Source organism: Hyperolius riggenbachi, chromosome 2 (genome assembly GCF_040937935.1).
Source record: "Hyperolius riggenbachi isolate aHypRig1 chromosome 2, aHypRig1.pri, whole genome shotgun sequence".
In the NCBI taxonomy this organism is placed as follows: Eukaryota; Metazoa; Chordata; class Amphibia; order Anura; family Hyperoliidae; genus Hyperolius; species Hyperolius riggenbachi.
In genome coordinates this window covers 58,779,120-58,795,957 of record NC_090647.1, presented here as the reverse complement: position 1 = coordinate 58,795,957, position 16,838 = coordinate 58,779,120, and the positions used below count along the sequence as shown (strand labels likewise).

The 16,838-nt window shown below is 44.8% G+C and overlaps 1 protein-coding gene across 1 annotated transcript in view; it reads right to left on the bottom strand.

The window, feature by feature from the left end:
- Nucleotides 1-2,131: 2,131 nt before the first annotated feature.
- The window catches only part of AMOTL1 (angiomotin like 1), a 172,486-nt gene continuing 157,779 nt past the window's right edge, over nucleotides 2,132-16,838 (bottom strand). The window contains 5 exon segments of the mRNA XM_068266833.1: nucleotides 2,132-4,270; nucleotides 9,537-9,800; nucleotides 10,199-10,437; nucleotides 13,373-13,498; nucleotides 16,024-16,211. Coding sequence (XP_068122934.1) covers nucleotides 4,161-4,270; nucleotides 9,537-9,800; nucleotides 10,199-10,437; nucleotides 13,373-13,498; nucleotides 16,024-16,211 — 927 coding nt within the window. The 3' untranslated portion in view covers nucleotides 2,132-4,160.

Sequence of the window (16,838 nt, the reverse complement as noted above, 5' to 3'; positions counted from 1 at the left end):
AAGTTTAAAAATGTAGTGGTAGACTTGCCTCCTCCAAAGAATACTTGATTCTGTTGACTTTGGTGAACAAGTATCTCTATTTGAGTACTTAACGATGCAACGCGTTTCACAGGTGCAATCCTGCTTCATCAGGCAAGTCAAAGAGCAACTAGAACATGTCTTCAAAATGCCAAGCGATGCTAAACAGGGATGGGCTTTAGAGTCCAGAAGGACTCAAATTCAGGATTCAAATGAAGTCTAATGACTTCACGTGTAACCGCGGGATAGGGGTGTTAACTTACCCAGAAGTCTTTGGGATGTCTGTTTCATTACGCATCATAGGCGTAATGAAAGCCACGTTGCCTGCCTCACTATCGGGCTTCTCTTTCAAGCAGGAAGCGCGGACTTTCTTTGATGGAACGCGACTTTCATTACGCCTATGACGCGTAATGGAACACAGACATCACAAAGACTTCTGGGTAAATTAACCCCCCTATCCCGCGGTCACACGTGAAGTCATTAGACGTCATCTGAATTTCCAAATTCGAGTCCTTCTAGACTCGAAAGCCCATCCCTGGTGCTAAACATGTCTAAATACATGTTCTAGTCTTCTTTGGGGGAGGAAAGTCCACCACTACCTCCATTTTTTAAAATGTTTTTTTTTAGCAGTTTTATCCTTTTGTTGGCACCTCTGTTCAAACATCCAGAGTTATAGGGTGTTATCCCCTTTCTTCTGTCTACAGAGAGCGACTTCTTAACCTGAGTGGGATCCGGTCAAATCTCCCCACCTGCCTGTACAGTGGTTGTCTCAGTGGTAATATTACCGGTACTTTATTCACTAAAATCATTGTCCACTTCAATTTAACATACTACACCATTGGGCCTCTTGCTTTCCCTTTTTGATCACAGGACTGTAATTACCCTCAGGTGGCCAATCCACAGCTGCAATGACTTAAATAGAGTAACGGGTCACCGATCGCGACCTTTAGGCTGGGAGCGTAAAGGCTGCTAATAATATGTATATCTTGACTTTTTCTGGAAAAAAAAAAACCAGCATTGACCCCACCCCTTTCACCATCCCCAAGTCTCATCATAGGTGGTCTGACAGACAGATGAACAGATGTTAATAACTTTATATGTCCTTTCACTTAAAGCGATTATGTACACGTGTCCATCATACACTTTTGTGACAGGTATTAAGTTGGGCAGTTAAAGGAGAACTCTTCTATGAAGAGTCATTGGATTTGACACTCCACTTGCTGCCCATAAAATGGAGAATTCTAATAAAGATTGGCTTATTGACATTCAAATCCTTGCAAAATCTGGGCCCTGGATACCTGTACTTGTTGCAACTGCATCACATCTCCCACAACCTTAGATCAAAAGGATCTAATAACTTGGTCACTCCCAGAGACCATCTCAAATCCTTAGGAGACAGAGCCTTCCGTCATGCTGCCCTACACTTTGGAACTCCCTGCCACACCCAATCGGGGTATCTCTATCTCTGAAAGCATTTAAGTCCAAACTGAAAAGCCACCTGTTTACTCTGCCATTTATGAACACATCTGTAACACACTCAACCTTTCACCTATGTACTCATCTGAGACATAGCTGTGTGCTGTCCTATGGGAGAAAGGAGCTTGTTGTTGTATTGTATATTATAAGCGGAATCATAAGTTATGAAAGGCTTCTGAAACACAGTGTAAGCTTTTCCGTACCAGAGATGATGTTTTCCCAATATTTCAATGTATTTTAATGTATAACACCAGCAAGAGGAAAACTGCATTCAAAGATGTACTGCAATAGCTTATTGAGCTAGGGAGATATTTTTATTTCACAACTCTAGAGTTCTCCTTTAATGGCCTCAAATCTAGTAGGGTTATCAAACAAATTACCTCATGTGAGGTAATTTACCTCATAAGGTAATGACATTTAGCAATTCTGGTAGGTTTTAGTCATGTTTTACCTTATGAGGTATTTTACCTACAAAAAAACAAAATATTTACCTCACATAGTTACCTGAATTGAGGCCAATGTGTACCTGAGGTGACAGGTAACATGATGAGATAAACACGTGTATGTACTATGCCAAAACTATTACCGGTAATAACTAGGCTGTTTCTTTCCCCCCCCCCCCCCCCCTTTTCCTGCCTGAAAGAGTTAGGGCCCATCTCCACTAGGTGCGAATTTTGCTTTTTTTGCCTTCAATAATGTCAACTTCCTTCTTGGATCTCCTTATAAAAAGTGAATGTGCATGTGAATTCGCATTAAAATTTGCATATATATGTATATATTAATAAGAGAGTTTCGAATCCGAAAAAATTGTGAATCATGTGTTTAAAGTGGAAATGCACCCTTAACCTTCAGGCATGCAAGTGACCGTTTCTTGTCGGACCCTGGTCTGAATACATCACAGCCCTCACGGATAAGGAATTATAGGTAGTCCACGACTTACCAACAACCGGTCATACGAATGGCCCAAAAATGTGGAATTTGATTCTTTGGCAAAGTGAACATTTTTTGTTCAAAAAACCTTGTAGTTATTGAGAAAAATGATTGAAAAAAGTTTTTTTTTTAAACTGGTAAAATGCTGTAGTATACTGTGGGCACAGGGGGACACTGAAGACACAGGGGAACAAAGGAGACACAGGGGACAGAGATGGAACAGTGTTTTGACTCATTGACAAACAAGTTATCAAAGAAAAAGCTAGTCCCTATCTCATTCGTTAACTGGGGACTACCTGTACAGCCATGAGGCTCTTTCTGGCAAAGAACTGCTTTTGAGAGCAGGGATTGGAATAGATTAAAAGAAAAGGTCAGTAGTTTATATATTTTAGCTCTGGGACTCTTGAGGCACTGCCATGGCCCAAGACAGTAAAACATTAAATCTACTTTGTAAATGTTTAAACAAAGTAAAACTATGGGATATCTTAAAGAGACACTGGAGTGTAAAAATGATGATATAATAAATTGGTTGTGTAGTACAGCTAAGAAACATTAGGTGCAGAGACATAAGTCTAATATTTGTTTCCAGTACAGGAAGAGTTAAGAAACTCCAGTTATCTATGCAAAAGAGCCATTGAGTTTCACGACTTTTAAAGTCGCAGAGAGCTCTGTCTTCTGAAGCTTATTATCTTAAGTGTCTGGCACTGTATTGTTTTTTTTTTTCCTGCAGAGAATAGTTCAAAAGTTCACTAGCCTGCTCTGTAAAATCATTTAGAATGCTGAGTAGTGTGTAAACTGCAAATATTAGAGATTGAAGCAATGTTATAATAAAACACGATATAACTGAAAATAAAAATATGAGAATATTTTCTTTGCTACTAATGTTCTAGTAATTATCCGTACTACACAACCAATTCATTATATCATTTTTTTTTCGCTTCATTGTCGCTTTAAAAAAAAAAAAAAGTAATTTTTTTAGGATTAGGAGGATAGATACAATTGTTTATCTCATCAATTTATTTTCACTTTGGGTTCACTTTAAGCATCTAACACCGTCAATCTGCTGCATTACAAGGACCTGCATATTAAAAATGTAAACAAACTTGTGGGTTAGCATTCTCCGCAAAGCTGACTCTGGTGAACACAAGCGTCGCCCCTCTACTACTGTCAACTTCTCAGAAGTGACATTGTCATCAACGTACCATTTACATTGACATTTACTGCCGCAAGGGGGCGCTGCCGGACAGAATCCAGGCAGCGCTCTCAATGTAAAACAGACTGATCAGGAATGGAGCATAAAGCTGAGGGAGGGTTGCCCGGCAACGCCTAGAGTAACTCTTTATCACCGCAATTGATCTCTGGATGCTGCTGTCTTATGGCTGATGCAGGCAGGCCATTCATTGCAAATCTGAAACATGGAAAAGGAAAGAGCTGTGCAGATTAGCCATACAAAGTCGCAGGGTATCGAGCCATGCTGATGCGTGTGGTTCCTCCAATGCTGGATGGTCTGATGCAGTCCAGCTTCATGTACACAATGGGGCTTATGTCGTCTTGTGCTTTATTGCTGCCGTAGCAACTGTATGGCAATTCTCCAGCATAGACCTCCAAGAGAAGGAATCCTCCCCGTCACTGTGCTGCAGTCACCTGGTGTCCTTATCCACCATCTCTGCAAATGTCCAACTCTCTAGTCCACACGGCCCACAGGCCACAGGAAGGAGATTGTCCAAGCGCACCTACTATATGAGGACTTCCATGGCATTGTCCGGCTCTGAGAAATCCGCCTTGTGCGCCGTGTTACTCGACCGGACCTTGGCTTCCAGAGTCTTGCCCAGGATCGGGGAATGATCTGTAAATAAAGGAACAGTGAGCTGCCGAGATCTACAGAAGGAAATTAGTGCACTGACTATAGGAAAGAGTGAGATATACTCCACTTAAAGGACAACTAAAGTGAAAATAAACTTATGATATAATGAATTGTATGTGTAGTGCAGCTAAGAAAGAGAACATTAGTAGCACATATATGAGTCTCATATTGTTTCCAGTACAGGAAGAGTTAAGAAACTTCACTGGTTAAATATGCAAAAGAGCTTCTCTGAGCTCTCCGACTAATTTTGTCAGAGAGCAGTGCTTTTTTCTGAAGCACTTATACATAAAAGAAACAAAGACAACTTCAGATAAGATTTTACTGCAGGAAAGTTCAAAGGGTCATTAGTTCTGCTCTGTTTCATAGTTTAAAATGCAGAGTGTAGTGTGTAAACTGCAAATAGTAGAGAGGATGATGAACGATGCAGGGTTATAAAAAAAACTATATAGCTGAAAATAAAAAATATGAGACTCATTCCTGTGTTACTAATGTTCTATTCATTACTCATACTACATATTCAATTCATTATATCTTAAGGTTTTTTATTCGCTTCAGTGTCACTTTAAAGCCTCGTACACACGCAAGATGCAAGTCGCTAAGCGAGAATGGGGACCGGATTCCTCTGGCGACATTGGAGGGCTGAGGCTGTATAGAGGTATCACTAGGTCAAACACTAGGAATCCAGTGCAGGAGATTTGGGCACACCCATAAACCGTAATAGGAATTACAGCTATAGCGGCGCACAGTGAGTAACTTTGGAGCCGTCAGAAGACAGAGCTGAAGTTACTTTTAAAACACTGTAAATCTGCCAGCAATAGCTGGAAGCCGTATTACATCATTCCCTGTGTGGACCTGGAGGGGGAATAGTAATCAACGCCGCTGGGACTTGTGCAGGAGCAGGATAAGCCGTATATCGGCTGTATCCTGCGCCCAAGTCTCCTGGCAGCAATTTCTCTTGTACGCTCACTAGGTTGCAGGCCAGCGACGTCTTCTGTTGCTAACTTCAATGCAAAATAGAGAGCGATTTAGACCCTAGGGTCTCATACAATATAATTATGACAAGGTATTTGACCTTATTGGCTAATAAGCATAAACTAACAACCAAGAAAAGAAGCCAATCATAGCCAAGGTAAGTATGTAAAATATAATCAATACTTCATACACATATAGTGCAAAAATAAAAAAAACATTTTATTCAACAAATCCACAAGTTAAAACAAGTTTAAAATCTCCCAATTGAAACCAATGGTCCTTGGTAATCCAACCCAAATATTAATAACTAGATCACAGAAAGTGCATCAATCATATGTAGACAAACATAGCAGGCTGAAAATGTTTTTCATTTGTGCAAAAAGAATACTCAGAGATCTGTTCTCACTGTGGCTCGAAAAATAGTGAAAAAAATCCAAAAAAACTAAACAAAATACAGTTAAAGTACATTAAAGTGCATGTGCAGCAAGCAGAATCAATAACATGTAATCATCAGCTGATGTGCTGCTTCAGGAAGAGGTTCTTCCTGAAGCAGCAGAACAGCTGCGACCGCGTCAGGCGCTCCCCTCTCCCGATCTCCTACCCATAATAGACCTGGTAAGGCTGTCTTATTGCATCCTAACTATTTTATCTACACAGGCACTTTATATATTTGTTTATACACGCTGCTATTTATCCATTTGGCATGTTTTTGTACACGGCACTGCTGTGGGATCTGTGTGCATCTCCATGCGTTTTTCCCTGGAGCTGCATATGCACCCAGCCCCACATGCAGTATGCACAGATATATGATTACATGTTACTGATTCTGCTTGCTGCATATGCACTTTAATGGACTGTAAGTCTTTCGGATTTTGTTTTGTTTTTTGGATTTTTTTCACTATTTCTCGAGCCACAGTGAGAACAGATCTCTGAATATTCTTTTTGCACAAATGAAAAACATTTTCAGCCTGCTATGTATGTCTACATATGATTGATGCACTTTGTGATCTAGTTAATATTTGGGTTGGATTACTAAGGACCATTGGTTTCAATTGGGAGATTTTAAACTTGTTTTAACTTGTGTTTTAGTGGATTTGTTGAAAAAAATTTATTTTATTTTTGCACTATATGTGTATGAAGTATTGATTATATTTTACATACTAACCTTGGCCATGATTGGCTTCTTTTCTTGGTTCTTAGTCTTCTGTTGCTAAGCCGGGGAGAGGAGGGCCAACAGACTGCCGCGGGGGTGACGTCATGCAGGAGCCAAGTGAGAGGAAAGAACAAAGCTCTCGGCCATCGCTCAGCTGAAGCGATCCACCTGACCAAGTGGCTTGGGGGGGGGGGGGTTAGATTCCTCCAGCTTTATGACCACCGTTGCCTCCCTTGCTGTCCTCCCGGGTGCCTTTATTCGCCTGCTATTGGCCCTGGTAATCCGCCTTCAGTCGCATCAGTCAGGCTCTTCTGCGCATGCACGGCCCATCAGGAGCAGAATACGCTCTGTATCGTGAATACGGCACGCGCATGCGCATAAGAGCACGGCTGAAGGCAGATTACCATTACCGGGGCCGATAGCAGGAGAACGGAGGCACCCGGGAGGACGGCGAGGAAGGCTAAGGTGTCAGGCCTGGATTTACATCACTGGAGCCTATAGGCACAGATGTCCTGGCACCCTAGACTCCGCACTCCTTGAACCTACAAAAGCCCACCTAACTGGCCCAGGTGTCACTTCTCTACTTCCTTTGCCTGTCACAGGCAGCTACAGGTGTCCCTTTAGTATTAGGCAGCCAGAAGTACCCTCAATATTAAGTAGCAAGAGGTGCCCCCAAGTATTAGGTAGCTAGAGGAACCTCAGTATTAAATAGCTAGAGGTGCCCGTAGCTTAAGGGAGATCTGGTCAGTGAAATGCCGAAAGCAGGGTGAGTAACCTCTCATTTACACTTTCACCAGGACTTTGCATAAGGGAGGGCAACACTAGAGGAGGGCAGGGAGCAGTCTTTCCATCATCAGGCGCCTGTAGGCATGTGCCTACATGCCTTATGGTAAATCCTGCCCTGTATGGTGGTAATGGGGGGGTGGAGGAAGCCCCAGGTAATCAATTATTTCATCCCCCTATTCTCAGGTTAGCTTTAACGTCTCCTGTCAAACCACCCCGATGTAGCTTTAACAGCATGTTTAGGGTCATTGACCAGCTGAAAGGGGAACTTTTGTGGCAAAACTAAGGCCAGACTTGTACATGCCGTACCGCCTGCAATCAGAAATCCTTTCCAAATGATTTACAATTCAGCTACTTGTAAAGAATTTAAACTTAGAAGTTCAATTAGTAGCCCAAGCTATTCGTATGGCCGCTCCTTCAGGTGTACCCCCTACGAATACTCAGGGCCGGATTTCTGGCAAGGCCACATAGGCCATGGCCTAGGGCACCAGAAATTTAGGGGCGGCTCAGTGAGAGCCAGTAAAACTGTTCTATGCAGTCATCCCTATCTACAAGGACAGTTAAAGCTGTCTACAAGGACAGCTTTAACCTTTTAACTATCTGTCCTGTACTTGTGTCATCCCTGCAAGACCTGTAAGCTCTATCCTGCAGGTACACATCAGCCTAACCTCTCATGCTGTCACAATGGGTCCATCATTAAAGAGATGGCAAACATAACATAAAAGTTCTTAAAGAAAATCTGTAACGAAAAAAGTTTCCATGGGGGTACTCACCTCGGGTGGGGGAAGCCTCCGGATCATATCGAGGCTTTCCCCGTCCCCCTGTGGCGGCGATAAAGCTCCCCGAACAGCGGGGATGTAAATATTTACCTTCCCGGCTCCAGCACATGCGCAGTATCGGCTCTCCGATCGCTGTTGGGCCGCTCTACTGCGCAGGTGCAGGAGACTTGCGCCTGCGCAGTAGAGTGGAGCCGATGGAGATCGGCTATTTTCGCCTATCTCCGTGGGAAGAGCAACAGCGCCTCCGCTGGAGCCAGAAAAGGTAAATATTGCACAGCCTGACAAATTGTCGGCTGTACATTCCGTGGACTGCAGCAAGTCCACCGTGGGACACAGGAGGACAGGGTAATCCTCGATAGGGTCCAGAGGTTTCCCCCTACGGAGGTGAGTACCCCCCAGGGGAACTTTTTCATTACAGAATCTCTTTAAGAAAAACATAACTTATAATCTATATGCATATTACTAAAATAGTTATTGTCTGTGACATCCAATGATGGAAAGTAAGTAGAATTCTCATTGGGGCACACAGAGATAACAACCATATAGACGGTATAGTTGGCCTTGGGCGGTAAAAAGTACAAATCCGGCCCTGCGAATACTGCAGAGTATTAGCAAATCAAAGTCATACTCCCCTCTCCTGCAGGCACACTCTGTCCTGTGTGCTTCCGTCATTTTCCGCGGCACATACCCCGCAACATGTACATGCTCACGTTGGTTCATTGAGTATGGGCACCGGGATATGACAACATAGGAGGGAGCGTGACGGCAACATAGGCAAGTGTGACTTCACTCTGCTAATACTCTGCATGGGCACCGGGGAGCAGTATTAGGAGGGGGGACAACAGAGGCGCTCATCGATTGCTCGGATACTGCAGCAGCTCCACCCCTTTTTACCACAAAAAAAAAAGAAAAGAAAAAAAAAAGTTCTGCCCGATTCGTAGTGTTGGTTGATTTCAGCCAGAGATCAATCAAAATTACAATAGGGCGGCATGCTGGGGCATCAATCCGCACCTTACGCTGGTACCAGCAGTCTCTGGTCCTTAAGGGGGCAGAGGCCGTTGGCACTTAACCTCCTTGGCGGTTATCCCGAGCTAGGGTCGGGGCGAAGAGCGGTTATCCCGACCTCTGCACCGGGTAGCCACCGGAGGCTGTATGCAGAGCAATGCGCGCAGCAGGAGCCTTTCTACATACCTCCCGGGGATCCCGACGTCGGCTGGCATTCTTCTTCCTCTCCTCCGAGGCTCTGCTTCTTGCTGGTGAGATCGCTGGCTGTCGTCATGAATTTCACTTTAGAGTTGCAGCGCCACCCGGAGGATGGAGGCTTAATTGCAGCGCTGAAGCCAGGGAGGTGAGTGATTGCTGGGCTGCTGCAGCAGCATGTTTTTTTCCAGGTTTTAGGGTCTGAAAGGGTGCAAAAAAATTGCACCGCTTTTAGACCCTAAAATCCGGAAAGAGTCAGAACGCCAGGGGGGTTAAGTGGTTAAGAGAGTATCCTGATCGTAGTGGCACAATAGGAAACATGCAACACACAAAGAAGCCCCTGCTGCCATCCCCCTTTTACCTGACTTCTCTTTATTGGCGGTGTGACGTAGAAGGGGGCTGCTGGAGGGCGTGGTGTTCATCCGCCCTCTGCCCGGTAAGGACGAGCAGGTTGGCCAGAAGAGGTCGGAGCTCTTGTCAGTCTGTGTGCTGCTGTCTTTGCTGCCGGTCTTGGCGTGTGACACGGTCACCGGTGATGAGGCGGCAGGAGGCAGCAAGAAAGAGGGCGGAGGAAGCGCCAAGGAGGGGGACGGGCTCTCATGATTGTCTCTGCCCTGAAATATGCCTGGTAAGAAAGCAGAGGAAAGAATCAGCAACAAGCGTGTACAAAAAGTGCATATCTGACCTCTGCTACAGTATTTCTCAAGTGTTCTCATATTTGCAGGTGTATCAGAAAGAGACAGGAAGTAGACTAATGATGCCCATGCATGGTACAATTTTCTCATTTTTTAATGAAATTCCATTAATTATTCCATTTGGTTGAATATTTTTTAAAATTCTTTTAGAAAAGCGATTGAATATGAAGAAAAAGTTGGTTTATCGAATAGTATTTTCTTATGCAGCCTACCATACACTATACAATTTCACAAACAATCACCCAGATTTTTCCAACATGTCCGATCAGATTTTTATCGAAAAAACTGAATAGTTCTTTTTTGATAAAAACAAACAAACAAACTCTACCTATACTCCCTTTGCGAGCCTTCTCCTCCTTCTTCTCCTCCACAAGCTGATTGCTGGTTAGGGACGTCTGCCGAGAATGGGTACCGGAGGTGGCGACGGCCACAGCCGCGATGGAGGGCACCGAGCGGGCGGGGCGCAGGCTGGCGTTGTCATTCTTCCCCTGGTCTTTCCGAGAACGCTGGTGCAGCACTTTTATCATGGCGTCCTGCTCGATAATCTTGGCATGAAGGTTCTTGATCCTGAAGGGGTTTTTTAAGAGCACATACAGTATAATGATTAAAAAAAAACAAAAAACTGTTTAGATACTGCTGACACCACTAAGATTACAGCCAAGGGCTTGTGGGTAATTACATAGGGGCCGCTACTGCACCTGTTGCTCCATGATACTGTGCAGACGCCGCCATGCCCATGTGGGTGCAGCGCGGCCCTGCTTAAGCCAAAAGAAGAGCACTGCCCCAAAGTTAAGGAGGGTCCCGGACAGTGGCAGAGGACAGTATGGGAAGTCTCTGGAGGATCTACAGCAAGGGTGCCAAACTCAATCATGTAAGGCACCAAAATTTAGAAACCTAGTCCAAATCGCGGACCAAATTGTTTATTCAGATTTAACATTTATTGAACAGTCTCAAATAATATGGTGTAACTATAGTGACTGTGGGGGGTCCTGGATCCCAGCTCCTCTCCCTTCCGCAGTGGAGCATTTTATATTTGCCTGCTCCAATGCTGCTTTGGGTCTCCTGTGATCTTCCTGACAGCCACACGCTCTATGCTGCATACCTGTCTCTGAATGCATGTCATGTGATTGGGAGCTGGCGGTATGGAAGTATAGAGCGTGCATCTGCCGAGAAGAACGGAAGAGACAAGACGCAGCACTGGAGCAGCTAAATATTACACTGCTTCACTGCACTACTATGTGGGGAGAGGGGGTGGAGAAGGGTATGTGTGTTTTACTAGCCACACGGGGGGATTTGGATCCAAGGAGGGGACCCTATGCAAATTTCACAGAGGGGGTCCTGTGAGTTGTTGCTGCCCCCGGACTCAAACTGACAATGTTTCAAGCAAAAACACAGTCATCCTCTGGATGGGAAGGCAGTGACTGTTGTACTTTTACTGCTTACAATGATGCACATTCGAAGCTCTCAAGGGCCACATAAAACGGTGGCATAGTGGTTAGCGCTCTCGCCTTGTAACGCTGGGTTCTCGGTTCGAATCCCAGCCAGGTCAACCTCTGCAAGGAGTTTGTATGTTCTCCCCATGTCTGCGTGGGTTTCCTCCCACATACCAAAAACATACAGATAAGTTAATTGGCTTCCCCCTAAATATACGATACACACATAGACATATGCCTGTGGTAGGGATTAGATTGTAAGCCCCTCTGAGGGACAGTTAGTGACAAGACAATATATACTCTGTACAGCGCTGCGGAAGATGTCGGCAATATATAAATACTTAACTAAATAAAGAAGGGCCGCATTCGGCCAGCAGGCCTTGTGTTTGACACCTGTGGTCTAGAGGCTTCCCTCTCCTTAGGTAAGCAATTACAATCACATTGGCTCACAGTGATCACAGGGTCAGGAGCCAATGAAATAGGCTCCTGACCGGCTCCTGGAACTCTGCTGTCGGTAAGCTAGTGGGCTTCAGCAGCGGGAGAGTGGCGCATTCGGCGGGTCCGTGTGGCATGACATCAGTGAGCCCTGTTTTTTCACTCAGGAAGTCTCTGGTCCTTACATGGTTAAAGTCTTAGTTCTATCTGCCATTACCCCGACTCACATAGTCATATATTTGCATTAATTAGCAGTTCACAAAGTTGTGTACTTTGCATTTCCCTACTTTTTGCAATAAATATATTTAAAGGACGTCTATTAATGAGTCTATATAAACCTCTTATAAAATCTTAACATCATTTCCCATAAAAGTGTCTCTGACTGTGAACTGTACCAAGTTGCAAGGTAAGCTTTGTACATGTGACAAATAAAAGTTGTTGGAAACTAAAAATCCACAGCTGGGATGATGCATCATCATGGGAGATTTTTCTTACTTGCATAAAGCTGAATTAGAACACATACCTTACGTCATAAAGCATAAGTGATGTACAAAATACAAAACAATTGCATACTTAGAGGCTTTTATGCCTCACCATTCTACCGCTGGGTCCCTATAAACATCATTGTTGAATAGCCTTTTCAGGGCTGCTCTCCCGATCAAGTAAGAGCTCCTCTCTGTACTGGGCATGTGCGAGTATGGTCCGGGCATGCCCAGTAGAATGCGGCCGCTCTTCCAATGCTTTGTTTGACTGGGCACGTGCGGATCGTACTCATGTATGCCCAAGAAACAGGCCTGATTAATAGTATTCAGAACCTTTATAAATAGGAGGATACTACTGAAAACTTCTACTGAAAGGATGTGGGTTTCCTGCTGTTATCAGGCTCCTGTGTGTTATTTAGTATTTATATAGCGCCAATATCTTCTGCGGTGCTGTACAGAGTATATTGTCTTGTCACTTAGCTGTCCCTCAGAGGGGCTTACACTCTAATCCCTACCATAGTCATATGTCTATGTATGTATCACGTAGTGTATGTATTGTAGTTTAGGGCCAATGTTGGGGGAAGCCAATTAACCTATCTGTATGTTTTTGGGATGTCGGAGGAAACCAGAGTGCCTGGAGGAGCATACGAGAGAAATCACTGCCGGGAGACTTGGGCGCAGGATACAGCCGGTATATGGCTTATCCTGCAGCTGCACAAGTTCCTGGTGGCGTTAAATACTATTCCCCCTCCAGGTCCACGTGGATGGTGGGGAATGATGTAATTCGGCTTCCAGCTATTGCTGGCGGCCGAATTACAGTGTTTTAAAAGTAACTTCAGCTCCGCCTTCCAACGGCACGGTGGTTACTGACTGTGCGCCGCTATAGTCGTAATTCCCATTACGGTCTATGGCGGTGCCGGCTGCACCCAAATCTCCTGCGCTGGATTCCAACGTGTTCGTTGGAGGAAACCCAAGCAGACACGGGGAGAACATACAAACTCCCTGCAGATAGTGCCCTGCGTGGGATTCGAAACCGGGGACCCAGCGCTGCAAGGCAAGAGTAACCACTATGCCACCATGCTGTACCAGCCTGAGGGAAGGTTTGGTGCTGATGCTGTAATGAGAGCTGCTGGACAGGAGGGGCGCCCTTACGTGTGCTCCATGTCCTGGAACTTGCGGTTGGCCTGCGCTATTTCCTCCTCTTCGTGCCACATGCGCATTTCCAGGAAGCTCTCGCTGTGACTGCCGGTCCTCGAATGGTTCAGAATGCCGGAATCTCTGTTATAAAAACACAATACATCAAGACTAAAGGTGAGCTTACATGGCGTGCGGTGCTGGCTGTACAATTGTATAGGCATGTTCACATCACTGTGTTGTAACAGACCATGTTATCCAAATGCACTTTCTATAACCATGAGCAATATTAAACCCTTGTGACAAGTTTGGAGCAAATATGTGTATATACAGTATATGTGTGTATACCGGTACTCTCATATTAGCCAACTTGTGTATAAGCCAAGGTACCCACTTTTCCCTCAGAAACCAGGAAGTGATTGACTCGCATATAAGCCCCCTCCCCAGTATTGCCCCTTCCACAGTTACCAGAAGTGCCCCAGTACAAGTCATCCCCTCTCCCCATAGCCAGATATGTCCTAAGGATGATACAGTTGTGTATCAAGACACCACTAGATGGCATCAGTGCTTGCCACACAGGAAAAGTCCCCGATCATTGCACCGCTGACACTTTGCTTGCACGCTCCGCTCCACAAGACAGGGGACACAGGTAGTCTTGAGCAGAGCACTCTGCACACTGTGTTGCAGGGGATGGGAGGGTATGGACACAGCAGGGAGCTAGTTGGCAAGAGCAGGATCACTAGTACGACATCCTTATGTTCCTCTCCCAGTAACAAAACCTGCTCCACCATCCGTTCTGCTCCACTGACTCGAGGTGGTAACTTTTCAGAACATTTTCTTGTATCTTATATATGTGTGTGTGTGTGTGTGTGGTGTGTGGTGTGTGGTGTGTGTGTGTGTGTATTGCAGGAGAAAAAACGCAGCATGCAGGCTCTATGCTACATGTGATTCTGATTTTGATGAGATTCCGATTTTTAATGCAATGCTGAAACAGTCTCCTGGATCCCGCTCAAGCCAAATCTTGTGATCGGAACTGAGGAGACATGTCAAGATTACATCGCCGCCGTGGTGGAGAAAAGGGAACCCAATCCAGCCATTTGGACAGTAGGGATGATGAATGATATGCAAATTTATGTAAAATTGTATGCAAATGTATGCAGCTTGAAAATTGACCAGTCAAGTCCCACCCAGGTTTAAATTGATTGATCCCATTTTCAAGCTGAATATATTTACATACATTTGTATAAACTCGGAAAATGTTCATATCATTGATCATCCCTACCGGACAGGAATGTATGAAAGCTCCCTGTCGACCTACTCTCCATTGGGGCAGGCACACTTCCCCAGCGTCAGGAAAAATTTGGCCCTGCAGCCAAATAAAGTTTTAAAATGTAACAACATTTTCAGCCTTATTTCTTCTATCCTATAAGTTCCTATACCTGTTCTAATGTGCTCTGTATTACTGCAGCCTTTTCTAGTTGCTCTGTCTCTGTAATAGATCTAATCTTCTTTTCTTTTCAAGCCTCGCGGAGCCAAAGAGGAATGCACTGTCTCTGCTGTGATAGAGAGAAGTTATGCACACCCCCTGCAGGCTCGCCTGTGTTTGTATGAGTCACAGGCAATGTCTCTGCTCACAGCCAGCGTCTCTGCAAGGCTCGTGGAGCTGAGACATTTCAAACAGCTGTGAGTGCAGAGAGATCAGTGCAGAGCTCAGACAAGCAGCTAAGGCAACACATGGGAGTAACATTCCAGCAATCAAGTCACATTTGAGAGGAGCCTCTGCAAACAGGCACCTGCTGTGATGATGTATTTCCTGTTTGGCGGCCATCTTTATGGTTTAAAAAAACGATGAATAAAACAGTGATATTATCACCAGGAAAGCAGCAGGAGCATCGATAATGTTACAGAGGGGGCTAGACGACAACAAACAGGCTGGTACGTTTATTTATGTAAGATTTCACAGTACAGATTCTCTTTAAGTAAATTTAAAGTAGTATCAATATAACAATACTAATAGACTGCTCTGATGTCTTTTGAACACCTATTTGCACCTCGCTGAAGCTGACTGAGATCATTGCTGACTGCAAGACAAATGATCAGATATACTCCCAGAGAAGTACAGCGGGGGTAAGAGGCACCTTGGGGTGTATAAAAGATGAAAACAACTAAAATTAAATAAAAGCGGTGGCTTGCCGCTACGATAATACTTTTATGAAACAATAAAATGTATTATGCACTGCTGGCTCGGCTATTTCTAGTAACTGGCACTACAACTGGCCTGAGGAAGTGTCCTTGGACCCACGAAATGTGTTGCCAGTGAAAAATACATATTGCTATGTAAATGGTTAAGATACGATCGCAAGTTGGATTTGGCAATGCTGTGGATGTATTAAATACAATCTTCTCTTTTCGATCTGAATGATCTTATAGAGAACATGATTGTCTGCTAAAAACCGTAGCATTATTGGGGACCGTAAGAATACATCGCCCTCTGACTAGAAGAGTTCAGATGTTCAGTGTATTCTACATAAACTAAATGATGTGGGTGAGAAATAGTGTTTGTAAAAGACCGTGATCAACAAAAAAAATCAATAAAATGATCAGTTTGTCTGACTGGTAGAGTTCCCCTTTAATGCCTGCCAATAACATAGAACAGGAAATGTTCTTACTGGTTGCTGGAGGCAGCTAGCGACACCGTATCCATGGTGAAATGCCTCATGGCGCTCTCCTCCAGGTACTTCTGCTGCCACTTGGTGGTGTCTGCTTCCAGAGCCAAGATGGTCTCCTCCTTCTTCCTCAGCAGGTCCATCAGCGCGGGGGTGTTGTATTCGCCATTATTCGGACAGGTGGCCTGTCTCTGCATAGGAGAAAATGTAAAATTTACAGGAGGAACTTTACTAAATGCAAGTCAACCAGAGATGTTATTAATGGGGGTATTTATACTTGCCAAGGGGTTCCTGCAGCCCCATGATGTGCGCAGGCTCCCTCACCGTCCTCTCTGGCTGCTCTGTTCACTTGATATTCCCCCAGTAGCAGGGCCAGTTGCGCGCTTCCCGTGCCCAGGAGCGTGACGGGGGGAGGGGGGTTCGGTGGTGCGTGCACGGCCAGCCAGATTGCCGGAGGCCATATCAAGTGAACGAAGTGGTCGGAGAGGATGGCGGTGGAGCCCACACTTCTCATTGGTCTGGAGGAAGCCCCAGGTAAGTATAAATTCCCCCATTAATAATGTCTCTGGTTCCATTTAAAGTGAACCTGAAGCATGCTGTAGAAAAAAAAAAAAGTTAGATACTCACCTATGTAAAAGAAAGGCTCTGGATCCCATAGAGACTTCCCTGTCCTCTCCCTGTGTCCTCGTTCCAGCGCTGTCCACTCGTGAATTATTCAACCCGCAGGTTGAATAAGTCTTTGGCCCTTCGGCTTCGGGAGTACTCATTTCCTGAGTACTCCTGAAGACAGGTGTTTCCATAATGCGCATGTTCCCGCT